The 22,262-nt window shown below is 38.3% G+C and overlaps 1 protein-coding gene across 2 annotated transcripts in view; it reads left to right on the top strand.

Annotated features, from left to right (window-relative positions):
* Positions 1-22,262, top strand: part of TBX18 (T-box transcription factor 18) — a 134,774-nt gene that overhangs the window by 14,560 nt on the left and 97,952 nt on the right. The window contains exons 5-8 of one of the 2 annotated variants that reach the window (XM_034991207.1): positions 1,899-2,066; positions 5,489-5,553; positions 11,412-11,506; positions 13,055-15,947. In XM_034991207.1, the coding sequence (XP_034847098.1) occupies positions 1,899-2,066; positions 5,489-5,553; positions 11,412-11,506; positions 13,055-13,779 (1,053 nt within the window). In that variant the 3' untranslated portion in view covers positions 13,780-15,947. Of the gene's footprint in view, positions 1-1,898; positions 2,067-5,488; positions 5,554-11,411; positions 11,507-13,054; positions 15,948-22,262 lie in introns of those variants that run through there. The other variant, XM_034991208.1, reaches the window with a different exon arrangement.

Below are 22,262 nucleotides of genomic sequence, written 5' to 3'. Positions count from 1 at the left end.
GAATAAATCTTACACCTATGTTTTTCAGACTTTTTACCTGACTCACATAACTAGTGTACATGTTACGTTGTGACCTGGTATAAACACACGCAAAGAAAACAGACAATGTTTTGCAAAACAGTACTTGTCCTTACTATAAGGAGCACACTCTATGTTTCTACTTTAGAATTTTATTTATTTAAAAAATTTCCGGTTGCAACTGTTTAAATTGATTTTTGTGAGCCACTAATGGATTACTGAAGTTCTGTCTTTTTTAGACCTGGAAAGAGACTTTTCAAGAGGTTGCAGATTCATGTGTGTATCTGCAGGTGACTATGAGGGCTGTTGTATTCTCTTATCCTTTCCTTATATTTGTGCTATACCCTCCCCGCCCCCCCACCCCCATTCAAGCAGGTCTGGTGGGCAGTGTCATTAGATCTGCCATCCAGGATCTCTTCCACTGATAGAAAGAAAATTTTAGGGTAAAAAAACAAAACAAAACTGACCACCGTGCTGGTTATTACTGCCAGGGGGGAAAGACATCCTCTGGTGCCTGCAAACATGCTCTCCAGGTATAGGGCTGTTTGTTTTGGGGCTGACCAGATATTCTCAATTTGGCCTTGTTAAACTGCCCGTATCCTTAAAAACACGAGACAGGTCAACCACTGTGTTTTTCCAAGACTTTGTTTAAGGATTTCTCCTCTAAACTCTCAACTCCCTAAACCTGAATTCAAATCGTGTAACTCAGGGAAGATACAGCTCTCTTAACTAAACTCATTAACCAATACCTGAACGTGGACTCCCAGCAGCAAATAGAAAAATTCATTGGGTAAGGCTATTTTTTTGTTACTCCATCTCCTATACCTTGAAAGCATAAAACATAAAGAAAAAGAAAAAAATTCACCCACAGTCCCATTATCCAGAGATGATAACTGTTCCTATCTTTCTGTGGGTCCTTTTTACTGTCTTCATGTCATTGTGATTAGTTTATAAACAGCTTGGATCATTGAAGGTTTAAAAAGAAGCATTTTATTTTGTGGTTGAAAATGTCCTAAACAGCACTTAGTAATGGCTGAATAACATCTATCCCATTGTATGGATTTTCATTTATTTAACCAATCTACTCATGTAAGTGGTTTATAGTTTATCCACTGTTATATAATGGGGCGCTGCCAATCTCTATACATAAAGCGATTTTTTTGGATTTGAAATTATTTCTTGGATAAATTCTCAGAAGTGGAATCATGAGGTAGAAAGTAGTTGAACCATATTATCAGATTTCCTTAGAAGAGCCTGAGTGCACCAGCTTTTCCATCCCCAGGTGCCTGGGTTTTGGAAGTTTCACTCTGATGGAGACATGGACACTGGGTTCTCCAGGCAAGCCAGGGATGTTGTAAGCCACACACAAGGCAGACTCTTGGGTATCCTTAGAATTCCTTTTGCCCTTGAATAGACATGTTGCTGTCACCAATGGAAGAAAAGTGTTCTCTGAAGAAAACCTTGGTGTGCAAATACTTATTTTTAGGGGATGGATGTGGTGGAATTTAAATTATCATTTCAATCTCATTTTTAGTTTTACTGGTTTGGACTCTTATGTTCCATCTGGCTCATTATAAATAAAATACTGTTGAATTTATTCTTGTATTTTCAGAAACAGAAAATTAGATGTTAAATTCATGGTTGTATACTGCGTTCCACCAAAATAATGATTTTTTTCCTTTTGTATTTTTATGCATATTTTACAAATAACTTCTTAGCCCTCCCTTGCCAGTTTTGACATACTTTATTAAATTGGCACTTCTGCATCCTTGGACATTTTCATTTCCAACTGGGATTTATTTTACACATTAAATATTTAGTCATGGTGTTGAGATGGGGCAGAAGTTGTTGATATATTTGGCTTTCTTTCCTTGACACAGATTATTCTTCATTCTATGCACAAATACCAACCGCGGGTCCATGTCATCCGTAAAGACTGCGGGGATGATCTTTCTCCCATCAAGCCTGTTCCATCTGGGGAGGGAGTAAAGGCATTCTCCTTTCCAGAAACTGTCTTCACAACTGTCACTGCCTATCAGAACCAACAGGTATTGTTCTCAGAATTGCTATCTTTCTAGACTTTTTGTTTCAGGTGTCAATAGAAAGCTAGCTATGCTTTTCACTGTATCTAAATGTTATGAAGTGTCATAAAGCATTTGCCATATAAGACATCCAGGGTGTGTGTGTGTGTGTATAAACAGTTTTTTTATCCATGATTCCCCAAGTAAGGCTACTTCTAGTGAGAATTTCTTTAGAAAAGAATGTGTCTCATGACTAACAGTGTAGGTTTGCTTTCCATTTTGAGATGTCGAATCATGATGTCATAATTAAAATAAAAAATCTTGTGGGGGCTCCTGGGTTGTTTAGTTGGTTGAGTGTCTGACTCTTTTTTTTTTTTTTTTAAGTTTTATTTATTTATTTGACAGAGAGAGCACAAGTAGGCAGAGCAGTAGATAGAGGGAGAGGGAGAAGCAGGCTCCCCACAGAGCAGGGAGCCCGATGTGGGGCTGGATCCCAGGACCCTGGGATCATGACCTGAGCTGAAGGCAGACGCTTAACCAACTGAGCCACCCAGGTGCCCCTGAGTGTCTGACTCTTGATTTTGGCTCAGGTCATGATCTCAGGGTCCTGAGATTGAGCCCTGAGTCAGGCTCTGCACTGCACGTGGAGCTTGCTTAAGATTCTCTCTCTCTCTCCCTCTCCCCCTCCCCTCCACTTATTCTATCTCTCTTTCTCTACCAAAAAAAAAAAAAAAAGGCATGTATATTGCCTAGGAAATAGACATGTAGAATATGAATCCTGGATTGTATCATAGAGCACGGGATTTGATAATTCACATTATTTTAAAACTATAATCCATGTATTATAGGAAATATTTCAGAAGCATTTATCTTACGTAGTCATTTGGCATATATACAAAAAGGGCTATTTCTTTTAAGATATGCTTTAATTGTGACAGAGGGTGATACATATGCTTATAGCCTGAGAGATCAGCAGTTGTGGGGCATTCTTTCCATAAAATTAGTAATAATTTCAAAAGGGAAATATTTCTTTTCAATATAGGTAAGCATATGTATTTCTTTAAGGCTGTGTCAAGTAGGTGGAAAATGGATTCAAGGCGATTATTTAGTCCCTGCACTTATGGCCAGTTTTCATAAAAAATAGTGATGTAGTTGAGGCTGATGTGGTCTGTGGTAGACTTTTTTTTTTAATTTTAGTGGTCAGGAGAATTATTTTAGGTCTCCACTTCTCTTTACATTTATTTAGATCTCAGTTAAATTTTAAGGCTTTAAAATCTCCTGGTTGTGGTTTTTGTTGTTAAAACTTATGAGGAGATTTGGATCCCGTCCCCTGCATCTTCCTTCTGGGCTGGGAGGTGCATCTGCTGTCATCCATGCAGAGCCACCAGTCCCACAGCTGAAGCCATCCTGTCCTCTCACTCACATTGTCACGCTTTTGTATAGAAGTTAACCTTTAGAAGGACTGGAGATAATTAGGAAAATATTCTTAAAATACGTTAGATGCAGAAAATGATTTTTTTTTTTTTTTTTTAGGAAAAGTATAATGCATGAGGAGAAAAGAGCAGAGACGTTTAGTACCTTTTAAGCAACCCTGGTTTATCTGTCTCTCTTTTTGTCTCAAACACCAACACATTAATAATGTCAAATGTGTATTTTTCTCCCAGCCTCTGTGATACAATAAACAAGATGCAGTGGGCTTTTGGTACATGTTGGTGACTAATAGCAATTGACAAACTTTGACAAATCGATAATAGGGTAAAAAAAAATTAGAAGAAGGGAAACTGATAATGACCAAATACAATGATGTTCATTTTTTAACTTCCTGGCTCCTATTTTAAGAACTCAGGGAAAATGGGTGGTTAACAGCATGGGGTTCTGAAGCCCAGGGTCCCAGCCTAGTTCTACAGGCAAGTAACCTTATGATCATAGGAAACTTAAGCCTCAGTTTAAAAGAAAACATAAGATTGGGATAATAACTACATGTAAGTTGCCGTGAGAATTAAATGAAATATGCGTATAAAATTCTTAGTACAGCATACATAGTATGCACTCAGTAATAAAAATAATGGCAATAGTAACATATCTCTATTCAGACAAGGCACCATTATATAAATCTCTACTCTTTTTTGAAATAGTATTTTAAATGAACATTTAAATTATTTAATGTTATTTAAATATTATTTAAATGAACAAAGAGTTCAGCTATAATGAACTATAAAGAATTCCTTCAGGACAATATATAGGGGGATTGCACATATAGGGGGATTGCCTTCGTGTTATCCAACAGTGTTCATTTATCCTTAGCTAAAATGGCACCGTCAGAAGTATGTTCATTAACTTTGTAGATTCCACTAAACCAAAGAGCATAGAAAACAAAGCATGATGTGCTTCTTAGAAAATCGGCTGTAACTCTCTTTGGGCAAGGAGGAGATCTATTAAGAAAGAGGTGAGATGTTATTAGTGTCAATTATAAGATGGTGTAGCTAAAAAAAAATTTTTTTTTTAAAGATTTTATTTATTTATTAGACAGAGAGAGAGACAGCGAGAGAGGGAACACAAGCAGGGGGAGTGGGAGAGGGAGAAGCAGGCTTCCTGCAGAGCGGAGAGCCCGATGCGGGGCTCGATCCCAGGACCCTGGGATCACGACCTGAGCCGAAGGCAGTCGCTTAACCAACTGAGCCACCCAGGCGCCCCCCCAAAATTTTTTTAATGGAGATGATTAGACCATTTGTAAAAATCCTACTCCCAAATTTCTGTTAAAATTAAAACATTTATTTCTACTACATGAATAAGATTTAATCTCATTAGAGCCTTTCAGTAATGGTTAGCTCTGATTAGACATTCACTGTAGGGCTCTGACAAGGTCAGGACTCAACAGAAAACAGAGGAAAGAATAAAATTATCAGATGAGAGCCATAAAGATGATTCGAAGAGACACAAAGAAAAATACAGAGGCAGAAAAGTTAAAGAAGCGGATAGTACCTAATTCTGAAGAAGAGAGTGATGCGTAGGAGCTTAATGGCATTCAAGTGTTGTAAGTAACTTGACTAAGTAGAAGGTGGATATTAGCTGTTACCCATTACCAAGAGGAACAGGATTAAGCCATGTCACAGAGTTAAAGGGAAGAGCTTTAGTTCTGAGGGATTGTCAAATAAAGGACTGGTTATCAACAGATGATTCAGAATTTCCTTCTCTAGTGATATTAAAAGCAAAAGATTTTATTTACAGAGTTTGAAAAGGGGTGGGGAATGTCTTTTTCATAGCAGATGAATATCTAGGTGATTTCTGAAATTTTCTTCTAGCTTTGCAGCTAAGGTAATAAAATACCTGAGAAATAGGGGAGAGGAACACAGTCAATTTTGTAATTACTTGTAGTTCTTCCACCATTTCTCTTTTTAATGACCTTACTTGACATTTAGAATATTTGATATGAATTTTGTACTCTGCAGATTACTCGCCTGAAGATAGATAGGAATCCATTTGCCAAAGGCTTCCGAGACTCTGGGCGTAACAGGTAAGACTTAGTGAAGAACATTCTGGCTCTGATAAATATATTTGGCTTTTTGCTGTGAATTTTCCATGACAAGGTAAACAGTTAAAGTTACTGACATGCTTTTGAAATAATTTTCTGATGAGGATTAAAATTTGTCGGTACCGCTGGGCCTTGGATGTAACTTATTTTTGGGTGTAGTGCTATGGCCTGCCCATTCCTAAGGGAAATTTTGAAGTGGGATGCTGGCTGAAAAATGCAAGTTCTCAAGGTGCACAGTGCATGCCACCTCTGAAAGGACCTTGAGGAAACCTGTCTTTCAGACTCAGGGGTTTCAGTATCTCAAGTCAATAGCCTACCCTTTAGGCCCCGGGGCTTCAATATTCCAAGTCAGTAGCCTCTCTGCATCTGCTGTTGTTTTATAATTTGCTTAGTGATGTCACAACAATCTATTGATTCTGTCTTCAGAATATGATGGGGTTCCGTTCCCTCAGATTTCCAGCTAGAATATGAAACTACTCCCCATTGCCAAGAGAGCTGATGTTCTTTAGTTTCCAAATTTGTCTTGGCTGAGCTGACAGCTACACACTTGTTTATTTTTTCTGTTTCGTGTTTTATGGTGTTTGTACTAGGAGGGAGAGCAACAATAATGAATTCCACTCTGTTACTTTTATCAAAAAGCAGATCACCCTTGTGTGTGCCATGGGCTTTTGAATTTATTGATATGATTCTATTCTAATATAGTCTGGTGCAACATTTTCTAAAATAAGTACTGATAGTAATAAAGAGTAATAATAGACTAACAACATTCTCCAGACGCCTTTTCAGGGGAAGGCTTTGACTTAAATGTTTTTAAAGCTTTTAAGAAGAAATATTCGAGAAATTTTTATTACTTTACTCCAGAAATTATTCTAATACTTCTTGAAAACTTGGTATTCTTGAAAACTTGGTCTAGGCTCCGTCTACAGGAAGTCAAAATCCCCAATTGTTTTGTTTTAGGGACAGTTTGATTTAAAATTGTAGAGCGAGGACAATCAGGTGGTAGTCCAGATTTTTAGTTTCTCCCAGCTGATTATTTGGGCAAGGCTGGTGCAGAGATCTTTTCTCAGAATACAGTCAAGTGCTTGCAGAATATACTCATATGCAGCGGCATTGTTTAAACACCATGCAACATGAGGACTAAAATGCAGCTGAAATGCATTGAGAGTAGAGTAGCCTTTAATTTAGTGCAGGTACATCAACAAGATGGACTAATAATAGGACTAATAATTCCCTCTAAAATTCTTTATTCTGTAGGAAGATTTGCAGGTATTCCTATAATACCTATTGCCTGATATATTGAAATCATTCTGCCTTTTTAGATGTTTGTTTTAATGTGAGAACAACTTTGCTTGGCTTTTGTTATGTTACATTGGCTCTTGGTTAACTTTGCTGTCCAGAGGAGTTTCTAAAAGCTGAATAATTTAGTAACTGAGAAGGTCACTGGTGAGGACTAATGGGAGCCTTTGGGGTGACTTCTTTTCTGCCTTGACAAATACTTCGATGGAATCTTCTTGTGGTTTTGGTGACAGCAGTATAGTATTTATCCATTTAAGGGTCTTGCATTACTTTCATTTCATTATTTTTTTTAAGTAGTGAATACATTTATTAAAATTCACTGCAACTCCAGGAAGGCAGCACGAGGCTTGAGGAATATAACAGCCAGAAACCGTGTCCAGGCTGCCCTGTAGGACTGACCTAGCAGACACCTCACTGCTGTCGACACTGGGGGAATCACACTGCTTGGATACTGTCGGTTCATTTTTGAAACAATACATTTAAAAATATTTTTAAAGGTGTATTTTGAATAGATACCAATAGTGAATAAACCTACAAATAGAAGTGAGATGATAAGATGCATAGGACAAGTTTTCAGGAAGAATTCTAGAAATGTCAGCATAATGAAAAGCCATTTGAATTTGGTCAGTGAAAAAAATCAGTGGGATGGGTGAAAATAAACTGCTAAGTCCCTTGTTTGGTATCATGAGGTCAGAATGCTAGGTTTGATATGAAATTTTTCCTTCCTTTGTTTTACAGGTATATAGATGTGGCATCCGTGGTGCTTGCTACTATTTCTTTCCTGACTCTATAACTTTTAAAGTTTTTAGTGGACATACAGGACATAAGGAATTACGTTTTAACACTTTTTAAATTTTGTTAAATTTTAAATTTTTTGTTTTGCTCCAAATATTTAAGCAATATCACAGTACAAGAAGATTATGTTGAGTCTATACATAGCTTTCTTATTAGTGACATGAATAATTTCACATTTTGTCTCATTAAAATTAGTTTTCCTGCTTATGATAGATAGCTCTTCAGTGCTTATTTTGGAATGCTAAATATTTATAAATCAACATTCTCTATTTAGAAGTCTAATTTTAACATTTTCCATTGATAAATGAAAAAAACTCATATATGGAGAAGAGGGAATTTGGTCAGCTTTAAAGATTTCTAACTTATATATTTTCCTTAAAAAAAAAAGTTTAAGTTTTATATAAGACTTGGAGTGTGCATTGGTGTTGAGGGCTTGGGGAAGGAGTGATATTTTTTCATATAAATAGAGAAGAAAGCCCATGAGAAAAAGTTCATTTTATTTCTTTAATACCCCTGGTCTGTAATATATAAATTCTGTTTTTATTTTTCCCCATATATGAAATAAACAAATTAAGCAGGACAAGAAATAAACACGGACTTGTGATTTTTTTAAACTTTATATAAAATAATTTGCTTTAATTAAAAATTATCCCTTCCTGGTTATTTATGGTTCTACAGCCTATTTTATAGGAATCAGTAGCTTCAGCCCTTAAAAGCTCTCCTGCAAGACATTTGCTACGTGCAAGAGAATTTATGTGCTGAGAATAGTTTCATTCTTCAGTTAGGCCTTAGGTTTGACCCTATAAAATTTTTTACTCAGGAAGGTACAGAAATTTCTTTGCTTTAAATACTTCAGGAAAAACATAACCATTTTACTAAATAAACTTGGCCATTTGATAGTGTAAATTAGGGTGGTGATAAAATGTGGAAATTGTTCAAAGGCATCTTGTATAAATTATCGCCTTGGCTACACTCCTGCAGGAGGTGCCTTTTATCTTTTCTTTAACTAGATGGGAAAAGTCTCCATTACTGGAGAAAATGAAGGTCTTTTTTAAAAAGTCCAGATTCAGCTAATAAATATTTTATAACTGTTTCCTGCAAAATATCTGAAATCCTTTCTGGAACTTGCAGGGTGAAACAGCAGCCTCAAGAAAAGTATCAATAGATTCAAGTCAGATCACTTGTAGATATGTCATTTTCAGAGCATCTCTTTAAAGCTTAGGTTATATGTTTGTGATGATCAGTAATGTCTCCCCAAGAACTGGGTCTATGGATTTGTATCTGAAGCATAATAAAGTTTACACTGCTAAAACAAATGATGCAGTAATGATCCTCTCCATAGTTAATAAATGTCTAAGTCCAGTGGATGCTTATTAATTACCTCTTAGCAAACTCCCCTTGAGACCACTCCATGGCCACTTTGGTATCCTTAATATTCAAATCTATGACTATTAAAACTCATCTATGTGGTAATAAAAAAGCAGTTTTATACAAAACTGCATTCTGACATTCTTTAGCATTTAAAAAAGCTTGTTTCTAGAAAGTCTTAAAACCTTGTACAAATGAAATATAGAGTAAGCAGATAAAAGAGTACCCAGCATTCATTAGTTGAGTATTAAATGCAACCTGCAGGCAACATGGGGTTTGGGGACTGACCAAGCTGCCAAACTGCCCCCAAATCAATACTTTAATGTACATAAAATATTATTGAGTAGATCTTGCTTGCATCTGGCTCATAGTCAGCCACAGATATGATGTCTGGTTTTGGAAAAATCACTTGGGAGCGCACAACTTTAGAGCTAGGAAAGGATGCAGAGCTTTCATAGTCTGATCCTCACTTTGTGGGAAACTGAAGTCCAGGGAGGTTAAAACATTTACTTAGGGTCACATAGTGAATTTTAATGAGTTGGAGCCATAGCCCAGTTCTCCTGACCCCCAATCCAGTGTTCTTACCATGAAATAGCCCTCTCTCTGTAGAACACTGATTACATCCAAAGCTAGGTTCTGCCCTTCATGCTCAGTGCAGCCCAGGTGGAAGGCATGTGCAGGTCCACTCTGCCCTGCTCTCCCCTTTGGCAGCCTGTACTAGCACCTGTGTGGGGCTGGTGATGGCTTTTGGAGGTGCTCCCACAGCAGCACCCCCTGAACTTGTGACTTGAGAGATGAGTCAGGTTCATGTCTGGACTCATGTGAGGATGGTTCATGCACACAAGCCTGTGCACGCACTCAGTACCACCCATCCACACACACACACACACACACACACACACACACACACTGCTGTCTCCTTCTATCACTAAGATGGGGTACTGATGCTCCATGGAGTCATGATAGACATCAACAAATCAATGGAGTCTACAGTCTGAACACTAAGGAAGTAAATTCAGTGTGTAAAACCTTAGAACAGTAGGGCAAGTTGTGTAAGATGGTTTTATCTGCACATATCACTTACTAGGAGTGTTTAGAGAGTTTTCACCATGTTGTGTAGGTGGTATGACTCTGGGGCCAGGGGGTTCCTCTAGTCTTAGTTCATAGTTCTTGATTTGGGGATGCAAGGTATCCAGAGGAGGTAGCAAGTTGAGTGCAAGTGATTAAAGACCCATTCTTTAACATTTGCATTAAATACAGATTATCTGTGTTAAATAAAACCGTATCTAACAATCACAAGAGAAGTCTGAATATTGTTTGATACTAAGAAAGCAGGCATTTCCTACAATGGAGCTCTATGTTTCATGAAAATCACAGTGTTATTAAGATTAACAAATTGCTTAGGGCTTTGGTAGTTGAGGGAAGACTGGCGAGGTCTGAAGAATGGGCTAGTTGAGTGAAGCGCCTCATTTCCAGAACCTAGAGAACTTAGTTATCTGATTCAAGGAGAGGAGGACTCTGAATCACTTACAGTAGGAGATACATTTATGTATGTATTTAGATATATAATATATATATTGTTTTCAAATATATATATATTTGACATATATGTCATGCAAATAGTTTACAACCAACTTATCTTGTCTCTTTAAGTATCCGCTCACTAAGTGTACGTAGGGGCCTTGAAAAGAATGTTTGATGCTAATCCTAGAGCCATATGTGGTACCGGCCTGTGTTCCTCCTGCATGTTGGGCTGAGAGGTCAGTGCTGCCTGCCAACCCCCTGGACTCCCTGTTGCTGAAGGGAGAGCCTACACTGGCTGCACTGGGTGTGATGGAGATTGTGCGCACGCCCCCCACCCCGCCCCAGAGAGAAGTTGGTTTTCTTTGGATGAGTGCTCTTCTAAAGCTGGCCACCAGGGCACCAAATGATGGGCAGAAATGCCTCTTCAGAAAAAGTGGCTTTACAGGGTCAGGCTTTTGTGTTAAAGCCTTCCTCATCAGAGGGAGAAGTAATGTTACAGTGGGAGAGGGTGGATTCCAGATCCCAGAAGAGCCTTGGACTCACATCAGCTAGGATGGACCTCTTCACCTGAGCTCCTTAGCACAGAGACAGCTTCTTATTCTCCGAGGTCGGCTTAGTTTTCTGAGAATGTTAACAGCATATCTTGGGTGGTTTCCATCGTCCCGTGCTCCTGGTGACAGAATGGTAGCCCATCTCTGAAGCGTTTCTTTCTGCCTGTGCCAAGCTCCTGCCCTACCAATGTGGGGGGACATTGTCAACACCAGCGATGTGTTCTGAGCTGCTTATTACTGGCAAAAGCTCCAACTGCTCCTAACGAGGCTTCTTTTGTCCACCTCCATCCCAATCCTTCCGTTTAGAATGGGTTTGGAAGCCCTTGTGGAGTCATATGCATTCTGGAGACCTTCACTACGGACTCTCACCTTTGAAGATATCCCTGGAATTCCCAAGCAAGGTAAAACACAAAGTCTTCTGGGTCATAGATACAGCCGGTTCTTGACTGGAAGCTCAGGCACTGAAAAATACACCTGTCGTCATTGGCATCCACAATGACGACCTCATCACCAACATCCTCTTGTTACAGAATCCACCTCTTTTCTGTGAGGAATGGGGATGGGAACCAGAAAAATGGCTCTTGTGGTCATAGGTTAAGTCTTGCATGTTGTAGGCTGTTTATCTATTTCATAACTTTTACTTCACCCTTAAATCTCTTGTTAAAATTATAGCTGGACTGTGGGCCCTCGTGCCAGGCCCACCTCACAGGGAATTGCCAGTGCCAGTCCCGGTTCACCCTTCCTTGCCACTTCTTTCTGCACTTCCTTCAGCACAATGGCCTCTAGGCAGGGTTCACCTGCTGGATTTATGCTGAGGAGGTCAGGCACCCCGGAGCTCACCTCTGAGTGTTTCCCCCAAGCTCAGGCTAGTGTTTCCTCAGAGGGAGCTGCTTGCAAAGGGATGATGCTTCCTCCTCTGCTCGGTAGGTAGGACTCTTGGCCCGCTCCTGCACTCAGCCTTTTTATGCCTGATCCTGCCCAGCACCCCAGTGACAATTAACATGCTGGGTTTTAGATAATTATCATTGACTGGATGGGGCTTTTAGATTATTTTGAGAAGCTATATAAAACACTGTTGCTGGAGCAATGAAGGCTTTACAACCTGTCCAGCCTGTTGGAATTCTCCTCTCCCCCTAAGTTCTGTCAAGTTTGCAAACATCAATCTGCCAGTGAATCCAGAGAGGGGGAGATGGCCACCACCGCAGTTATTGATTGGACACAAGGTCAACCACCCTCTCCGTTTCACAGGACTGTTTATTTGGTGGGCCTCTGCTCTTGTGTTAGCATGTGATTCACCAACCTGTGTTCTGGTTGGAAATGAGATTTTTGAAGTTCTAGACTATTGCCTTCTTGTAATAGCCCCATGTGATACAGCCTTGGATACACAAGCTTTCAGTGGGAAGCTGCAGATATGTTTGAGGCAGGGTGTGTCTTTGACCAATTTGGCTCTTTCCTTGGAATTCTTTTCCATTTTCATGCAAGAAAACATACTGATCCAGAGCAAGGTCTGCTGAAAGGGTAAAATATGGAAAGAAGAGAGGTGATGGCTATACTTTAGGAATAAGATACAGAGTAAGATGAAAGTTGTCAAGTTGCCAGGAAAGTATTTGTAAATATTTATTTTAGAAAATCAGAAAACTTGAGGAAAGTTAATGGGGGGAGAAAATGTGAAAATTCTATGTGGCAGTGTCCTGATCTCTTCTGCAATAAAAAAAGAAAATTATTGCCTGGGGAGATCATATGCCTTGGAAATATTGAGAGGATCTGTGTCTAAAATATTTCAGTCTGAATTCAGTTAAATTATAATTCCTTGAGAACCAAGACCATCTTGTTTTCATCGTTCCATGTAGGCTTCCTTGTGACAAGCTGTGTCTAGCTCATGCTCACAAAATTGAAAGAAAAACATGGCCGTGGAGTCGTTGCTCTTTACATTTCAACTTCTTTTGTAGGAAATACAAGTTCTTCCACATTGCTCCAAGGCTCTGGGAATGGCGTTCCTGCCACCCACCCTCATCTTTTGTCTGGATCCCCTTGCTCCTCTCCTGCCTTCCACCTGGGGCCCAACACCAGCCAGCTGTGTAGCCTGGCCCCGGCTGACTACTCCACCTGTGCCCGTTCTGGCCTCACCCTCAACCGCTACAGCACATCCTTGGCCGAGACCTACAACAGGCTCACCAACCAGCCTGGCGAGACCTTCGCCGCGCCCAGGACTCCTTCCTATGTGGGCGTGAGCAGCAGTACCTCGGTGAACATGTCCCTGGGCGGCACGGATGGGGACACTTTCAGCTGCCCACAGACCAGCCTGTCCATGCAGATTTCGGGGATGTCCCCCCAGCTTCAGTACATCATGCCTTCACCCTCCAGCAACGCCTTTGCTGCTAACCAGACCCATCAGGGTTCCTATAACACGTTCAGGTTACACAGCCCCTGTGCCTTGTATGGATATAATTTCTCCACATCCCCCAAACTGGCTGCCAGTCCTGAGAAAATTGTTTCTTCCCAAGGAAGTTTCTTGGGGTCCTCACCGAGTGGGACCATGACCGATCGGCAGATGTTGCCCCCTGTGGAAGGAGTGCACCTGCTTAGCAGTGGGGGTCAGCAGAGTTTCTTTGACTCTAGGACCCTAGGAAGCTTACCTCTGTCATCATCTCAAGTGTCTGCACATATGGTCTGATGAATCCTTGAAGTGAAACCATACTCAGATTGGTCTAATGTATTTTCTTTCTTCATTTTTTTTTCTTTTTTTCTGAAAGCAATATGAAAAGAAACTATCAGTAGCTTGTAAGATTTACATGTAATAGGAAATGAAGGCTCCCTGAGTGTTTTGACTTCCTCATGGTGAGATTGTAATTATCTGGTATATATGTAAACTGTACATAGCATGTGGAGTTTTGCAGCCTATAAAACCACATCCTCTCCCCCCCCATTTCATCTAGTTGCACAGAGTGTTGGCATAAGTAGGATGTTTAACCAAAATTCTCAGACTCTTTTAAAAACCAAACAGCAAACTTAAAACTTGGCAGTGATACTAACCAGACCAAGACTTATAACTTAATTTATCAGAAAAATGCTCTACACAGTTTCATACTTGAGTGTTGATAACTAACAGTAACCAGCACACAGAGTCTGTGATTTCTGTTATTCTTGGGCACAGTGTGAGAACCTAAAATGCAAAAGCCAGCTGAGGTCTAAGTATTAGTTCTGAGGTATTTGTAATCATGAAGGATTAGCTTTTGTGTTCCTGCTTGCTCTTGTTTGTCACAGGTATTAGATGATCTTGGTTCTGTAAAAATCCATGACCTATAATAATTATTTACTTAGGTAAGGTGGAAGAGAGGCTTATACTTTCTTTTCACTTTCCATTGGGTATGTAAGAGGTATTTATTCATCTGCAGAGAATAAATTTCCAGTATTTTGGATCTTTTGCTCATTTTATTTAGTCAAAGTAGACCATTAAAGAATGTTCTAGAAACATTTTTAAATTCCAGTTTTCATTGGGGAAGGACTATATGATATGAGTGGAATGCCAAAAAGAAAATAAACCCACCTCAAATTCTTTGATTCTAATGAGAAATGTCTGTCTTTTTAAATCAAGAGGAATAATATTGTCAGCCATCCCTTAGGTTTTTATAGTGTGGTTTTTCATTGAGGATATTTTTTCCATTTTGTTTTTGAGATTCCTGACCCGTGGTCTATAAGGAAGGAAAAAGGCATTTGTGCTACTTATTTATGTCTTGTAACTCCTACAAACTGAAACCTTCCCCCTCCTTAACCTTGTTTCTCTGTCTGGGTCTTTCCCGAAACAAATAGATTCTAGGCCTTTATGGTATTAAATAACACTGTAAGGAATTTCAGGGGGTTATCTCCAGCAATCTGTCTTTTGGGGGTTGTAGTGCAAAGGCCAAAGCCCATTACCATAAAGACCCTCTTAGAGGATGAAGGAGGAAGATACTAATTATGATAAAGGATCTATAAAACTTTTAACCTCAACAGCATTTTCACCCTCAAAACTGGAAAAATGAAAACAGGATTGTTTTTGAAAAATCCCTAAAATAATGTATACATGGTTTAAGATTTCAAAATAAGTAACTTCGATAGCACATTAGGAGATGAATAGGAAAGGCTAAGAATGCATGATAAGGAGCATTACCGTATGTCTGTTGAGAAATTAAAATAATATGTCTGTTCATTGACTCATTACCTTTCATATATTTGTCAAGCTAAAGCAGATTTCCTTTCCAAGCTAAGTGAGATTTCCTTTCAGTGCTAAACAGAGTTGCTTTAACTCATCCCTAGTTTAGATGGGGAAAGGGTGTAGCTCCTGACTTGCTTCTTTACTTTAAAACAGCATGGCTGTTAGATATTTAAGCAGATAACTGTTTGAAAAGTATTTGTACAGGATGTGACTCTGTTTATGGATATTGATAAATTTCCTCATGGATTTTGTAACAGTTCCTCAAATCAGTATTGGTTTTTACACTGAGGATTAGCATGAAGGGACACAAAATACTTCCAGTAGGTAGATCTGTAGAAGATACCTGTGTATGGTATTAATAGCTGGACAGAGATTTGGGAAAAGTCCTCATGAGTACATTCCAGCCTTAGCGCGTAGTACAATTCAAGAACGAGAAAGTTGTCTGTCTTGAGAAAACATGGAAAGTAATCTATACTCATATGTATTAATAGGGAGAGCATTTTCCTTTTTGCTGTTGGTGATTTGAAATGATACAACAATATGAGTAGAATTTTTTATTAATTTTTTTGATTTAGCAATAGTGTACAAATTGCTGTTTCCTTTAGGTTTTACTGTAAATATTAATCACCATGTCACTTCAAAGACTAGCCTTTTATCGTTATATTAAATGACATACATGCATTGATAATTATAATTATATATCTGTATTTTATTAAAAAGTGCTTAAGAAATTATATATTAAAGTGTGTTACTAAACCCTTTTATGACTTTGGAGGGTAATCATTTAAAGTGTCTATAAATGTTGTTCCAAGAATAAGCACACATACGAACACCCAAACACAGATTTTGTGGCTTTTGATTACAAGACATGGAGAAATGGGTCTGGCATTCATTTTTCATGTGTTAAATATAATTTCTTGGGGCCCTGACCATGTCATTGAAGGTGAAGCCCTGACAAATGTTGAACACGTGAAAATTCAAATGTAAGAAGAGGAGGCCATGGTGGTATGTTTTGTTTCTGGTCCAGGGGAGAAGGGCAAGGATACAAGAATGAGCTGCTTATACCACTGACCAGTGATGACAGATCACTTCTAGACCCCTTGACTGGAAAACATTCCAAGGGGCATTGTCATGAGGTGAGGTTGCTCCTATCACAGCCAGTCACATTTTGAAAATTAACACTTGCTTCTATACAAGCTCCTTCCCAGAGGTCAACAGCTTTTCACAAGCAGGGCACCCACTTGCTGACCCCTGATTTCTGGAATGTAGGGGGTCAGGAGACTTTCGTGGCCCCCAGAAGAGACTGAAGCACAGTGTTGCTGATACAGCAAAGGGTCACACTCACTCCTTTAATTAGTGAAATTTTGAGCAAAAGAAACCTCACCTTTAAAATGTGAATTCCTTTCGAGACATCACTCCCCAGATTTAAACCTATCAGCAACTCACATCTTAGTATGAATGAGATGAACAGAAGCTTCGGAGGTAGCCAGAGGTTTGATTACAAGAAAAGAGTAATCTTTGGAGTAGGGCAATTCTGGGAAGATTTGGATGGGGAGGAGGAGGTGCAAGGAGAAGGATCTCCAAGCAAACCTGGTGTAAAGCCATTAAAAATAATAATTTCATGAGCTTCTTTCAGGAGTCATCATAGAGTTGGTGGTTGCTATGCTGATGCTCTCTCTAATTAGATGGGTTTGTAAAGAATCCTTTCAAAGTGCAATCATGCTGGGTTTCCTTATGGGGAATTTATTGACTCATCTACATGGAGGTTTTCTAAAGCCTCCCATTGGAAATTAAATAATGTTATTAAGTTATTACCACTGTGTTTTAATATCCTTGATAATCCTTTAAAATATGTGCTCAGACAAGTTGAGAGAAAGGTTGGATATGTGAACAGTTAAGTAGACATGCGTGAAGGCAGCCTTATGGGAACTCATTATCAGTGATGGAAATGAACAAATAATATGTATTTAAGTATAGAAACATCCAAGAAATATGTAAACTTAGTATCCATCTACATGCTGATAGACTTTCAAGTAATTCATTTTCTTCTTTTTTTTTTTTGAATTTTGGTATGGCGAGAACATCATTTTCTTGGGAATTAGGGAGGTTGGTTTCAAACCTTGGGCTTCCCAATCATGATTTTGGACAAAAACTTAACCAGTTTCAGTCTCAGTTTTTTTATGTGTGAAAGGAGTGTCTGGAATGAGAAATTTTACATTATAAAATTCATATGACATTGTATCAATACCAGTCAGCTTAGTAAGAAAATAGCTTTATAAAAATATATCTTTATAAAAATAGGTCTTTTGAGATAGATAGATAAACATATATATGTGTGTATCTCTTTTTACAAAGAACATACCATGACCTTGACCAGGATTATTGATTATTTTAAATTTATTGGATTACTTAGAATTTATCTTTTAAATGGAACTATGCTATATTAGTTATAATATGTAGGACATACTTTAGTAGTTGGGGGAATCTGAACTTAATGTATTTGCCACTTTATAGTAAACAGAAAAAGATGTTAATAAAATTTCTTTTTCATGATGCTCTTATTGAATGGCATAAAATTATTTCACTTTGGAATAAGCATGGCATCTAGTAAAATATCTAGAAATCATTCCAGGTACATTCAAAATACATTTAAATTGTCATCCAGAAAACACTTGACTTTGTTTTTTTGAAGGGTTTTATTCATGCTGAGACTTAGGTAACAATCATATAAAACAGTTGGTTATTCTGGAATTCACTGAATTTATACAAGTCTGGATCTTCATACATACGCTGTGTCCATATTTTAAATTATATTAACTAGGTCACTAGAATAATTTAATAAGGCCAAAACATTTTTCTGAATAACAGCTTTGTTGAGGCATAATTCACAAACCATACAATTCACCTATTTAAAGTGAGAAATTCAATGGTTTTTTTTTTTTGTACATTCAGAGTTGTGCAACCATCATCACAATCAATTTTAGAATATTTTCATCACCCTGCAAAAACCCCTGTGCCCATTAACAGTCACCCCACTTTTCCCTCCACCCCTTCTTTACCCCAAAGTCCTAGGTAACCACTAATCTACTTCCTGTCTATAGATTTGCCTATTTGGGACAGCTCATGTAAATGGAATCATACAATATGTGGTCCTTTGTGATGGGCTTCTTTCACTTACGTTTTCAAAGTTCCTTTGTTTTGTAGCATGGATGACTATTTAAATTTTTTTAATTGCTTAAATCTTTTTAAAAATAAGATTCCACTGTAGGTAATTTCCACTTTTTATTTATCCATTCATCTGATGGACATTGGGTTGTTTCCATTTTTTTGGTGTTATGAATAATGCTGTTAAAAACATTGGTGTACAAGTGTTTATGTGGGCATATGTTTTCCTTTCTCTTGGGTATATGTCTAGGAATGAAATTGCGAGGTCCTGTTGTAATGTTTTGTAAAACTTCCAAACTGTTTTTCAAAGTGGTTGCACCATTCTGCATCCTGACCAGCAATGTGTGAGGGTTCTGATTTCTCCATATCCTTCCTAACAGTTGTTAGTCTTTTTGATTATAGCCATCCTAGTGGGTATGAAGTGGTGTCTCATTGTGGTTTTGATTTGCATTTCCCTAATGACTGATGATGTTGGACATCTCTTCCTGTGCTTTATTGGCCATTTGTATATCTTCTTTAGAGAAATATCTATTCAGATCCTTTGCCCACTTTTAATTGGGTTGTCTTTTAACTATTGAGGTGTAAGAGTTCTTTATATATTCTAGATTCTAGTGTCATCAGATATATGATTTACAAATATTTTCTCCCATTCCATGGGCTGTCTTTTAGCTTTACTGATGATGTCCTTTGCATTACAAAAGTTTTTAATATTGAAGAGATTCAATTTACCTATTTATTTCTTTTGTTGCTTGTGCTTTTAGAGTGAGGGCCAAGACATTCTGAAACTTTTAAAATTTGCCTTTTCACATTCTTAGTAGAAGTAGTAGTAACAGAAGTGCATTTTATTTTATTTTTATCTTATTATTATTAATATTTTTAATTTAAATTCTAGTTCATTTACATATAGTTCAATATTAGTCAGGAGCAGAGTTCAGTTATTCATCATATAACACCCAGTGCTCATCATAATAAGTGCTCTCTTTAATACTCATCACCCATCTAGCCCATCCCCCACCCACCTCCCTCCATCAACCCTCAGTTTGTTCTCTATAGTTAAGCGTCTCTCATAATTTGTTTCCCTCTCTTTCTCTTTCCCCCCTCCCAAATGTTCATCTTTTTTTTTTTTTTAAGATTTATTTATTTACTTTAGAGAGAAAGCGGGAGAGAGAGTGTGAGCAGGGGGAGGGGCAGAGGGAGAGAGAGAATCTCCAGCACCCACTGAGGACAGAGCCTTATGTGGGGCTCGATCTCATGACCCTGAGATCATGACCTGAACCAAAATCAAGAATCAGACATTTAATTGACTGAGCCACCCAGGTACCCCTCATCCGTTTTTTTTTTTTTTAATTCTACACATGAGTGAAATCATATGGTATTTGTCTTTCTCTGATTGATTTATTTCGCTTAGCATAATACACTCTAGCTCTATCCACGTCATTGCAAATGGCAAGATTTCATTCTTTTTGATGGCTGAGTAGTATTCCATTGTGTGTGTGTATGCCACATTGTGCGTGTGTGCATGAGCGCATGTATGTATATATGTATGTATGTATGTATATATATACCACATCTTTGTCCATTCATCAGTTGGGGATTTGGGCTCTTTCCATAGTTTGGCTATTGTTGATAATGCTGCTATAAACACTCAGGTGCACATACTCCTTTGAATGTATTTTTGTATCCTTTGGGTAAATACCTATAGTAGTGCAATTGCTGGATCATAGGGTAGTTCTATTTTTAGCCTTTTGAGAAACCGCCATACTGTTTTCCAGAGTGGCTGCACCAGTTTACGTTCCCACCAACAGTGCAAGTGGGTTCCCCTTTCTCCATATCCAACACCTGTTGTCTCTTGTGTTGTTAATTTTAGCCATTCTGACCAGTGTGAGGTGGTATCTCATTGTGGTTTTGATTTGTATTTCCCTCATGATGAGTGAAGTTGAGTACCTTTCCATATGTCTGTTAGCCATCTGGATGTGGAAGTGCATTTTAGAAGTGATTTTTGGGTGTATAAGTTTAATAGTTTCTTGATAAATTACATGTCCTCCCAACACATCTGAAATGTTGTTCTTGGGTAAATAATTATACATTCTTCAGTATCTTAAGAGTAAGGTAAAAGGATCGGAAAGCATCATGAAATTTTTATTATCATAGCAAAAGTTTTGCACTTTCAGAATGTTTTAATCAATAAGTATTTATTGAGCATCTACTATTTGCTTGGCATTAGACATCGGCTATAGCAAGCAGTGAAAAAACTTGGTGTCTTCAAATGCCTTGTAAAAATTGAAATGCTGGTTTCCTGGAAAAACCCTCTTACTAGGCTATATCAGACTTGGCAGGAACAAAAGTATTGCCTCTTGGCTTCTCTGAGTTGGTGCCCTTGCCCTTATTATAGTGTTACATATCCCAGACGGTCACTGCAAAACGCTTGCTCCTGTGCCAAGGTACAACAGGGATGCATTATCGCCTTAACTCTGAGTTTGTTTTGTGGTTTCCTTTGGAAATCCTAACATCATTTAAATGCAATTTTTTTCAACTTGGCTCTGTTTACAGAACTGTAATAAGATATTTCTCTATTAATAGCAGGAAGGGAAAACCTTGCTTGTTTAGGGTTTTGGAAAACTCCTGCACATTTTTCTTAAAGGCAATTGGTGAAATGGATTGCAGGAGATTTGCGGATTCCTTTTTCTTAATTTGCCTAAATGAATTTCAAGGGAAAATTAGTTAAACTGTATGTTTTTCAAACAAAATAGAAGCTCTCACTCTGCAACAATAGAGAGAATCTTAAAGGAAAAGTGCCTTGCCTTAGGGAAGGTTGGCTCAGAATGAATGAACATCAAGGTGAGTCTCTTATAGCTTCTGCTCCTTTTGTCTTTCTGAAGTTGATAACCTTGTTGTGTGGGGAAGAGAGGAACTAGAAATTGTGTATGTTTAAATGTCTTCCGTCTGCTCAGATTTACCTGAAAGAAATATAAAAATTTAGAGCCAGAAGATCCGGAGAGATCAAGTAGGAGAGTTGTGTGTGGGGAAGCAAGTGGCCTTCAGAGGTGACCCATGTTGACCCACCCACAAGTTTCAGACAAGATAGTCAGCAAATTCAGTGGCAGTCTCCAAACATTTTCAGACTTCCTTGTCTTTTCTTCATGTTTTTCCCTCAGTCCTGAATGTCCTTCAAACCTACATTCTCATTTTTCAAAGACTTACTCAAGGCTTTCTTCAGTGAAGCTTTTCTAATTTCCATTCCTTCCATCTTCCCTTTCCCCAGTGGAAATAAACTCTCCCTCTAAAATATTTTCACAGCGCTCTGTGCATACTTCTTTTAAAGGACTATACCTCAACATCTGCTTTCACGTAGGTCATCTAGCCCAGCTACAATGTGAGAGCCACAAAGGGAGGGAGCTGTATCTCATTTTTTTTTTTTTTTTGCCACAGCATATAGTAAAGATAAAAAGTGATTAATGAAGGAAGGGATACATGAATACATGTGTCAATAAATGAATAAAATAATAAATTTTGGGATTTTATAGGTCTAGAATGGAACCTCAAATTTGGTAGATCTAGGGGTTTTGTTTGGTGAGCTGCCAATTTTCCATTATCAATGGAGATGCAGAGAACTGTGGCTTCCTCACAAAAGATAAGAAAGAAGACTTCTCTCCCTCTTTTCTCTCACTTTCTTTCCTTCTTTTCTCTCCCTCCCTCCCTTCCTTCCCTCCTTCCTTCCTTCCTCCCTCCCTCCCTTCCTTCTTTCCTTCCTTCCTTCTTCTCACTCTTCTTTCTCTTTCTCTCTCTTCTTTCTCTCT

Source organism: Mirounga leonina, unplaced genomic scaffold, assembly GCF_011800145.1.
Source record: "Mirounga leonina isolate KUSES-001 unplaced genomic scaffold, KU_Mleo_1.0 Mir_53, whole genome shotgun sequence".
Lineage (NCBI taxonomy): Eukaryota > Metazoa > Chordata > Mammalia > Carnivora > Phocidae > Mirounga > Mirounga leonina.
Note: the sequence above shows the minus strand (reverse complement) of the source record. Positions and strands in the feature narration are given on the sequence as shown.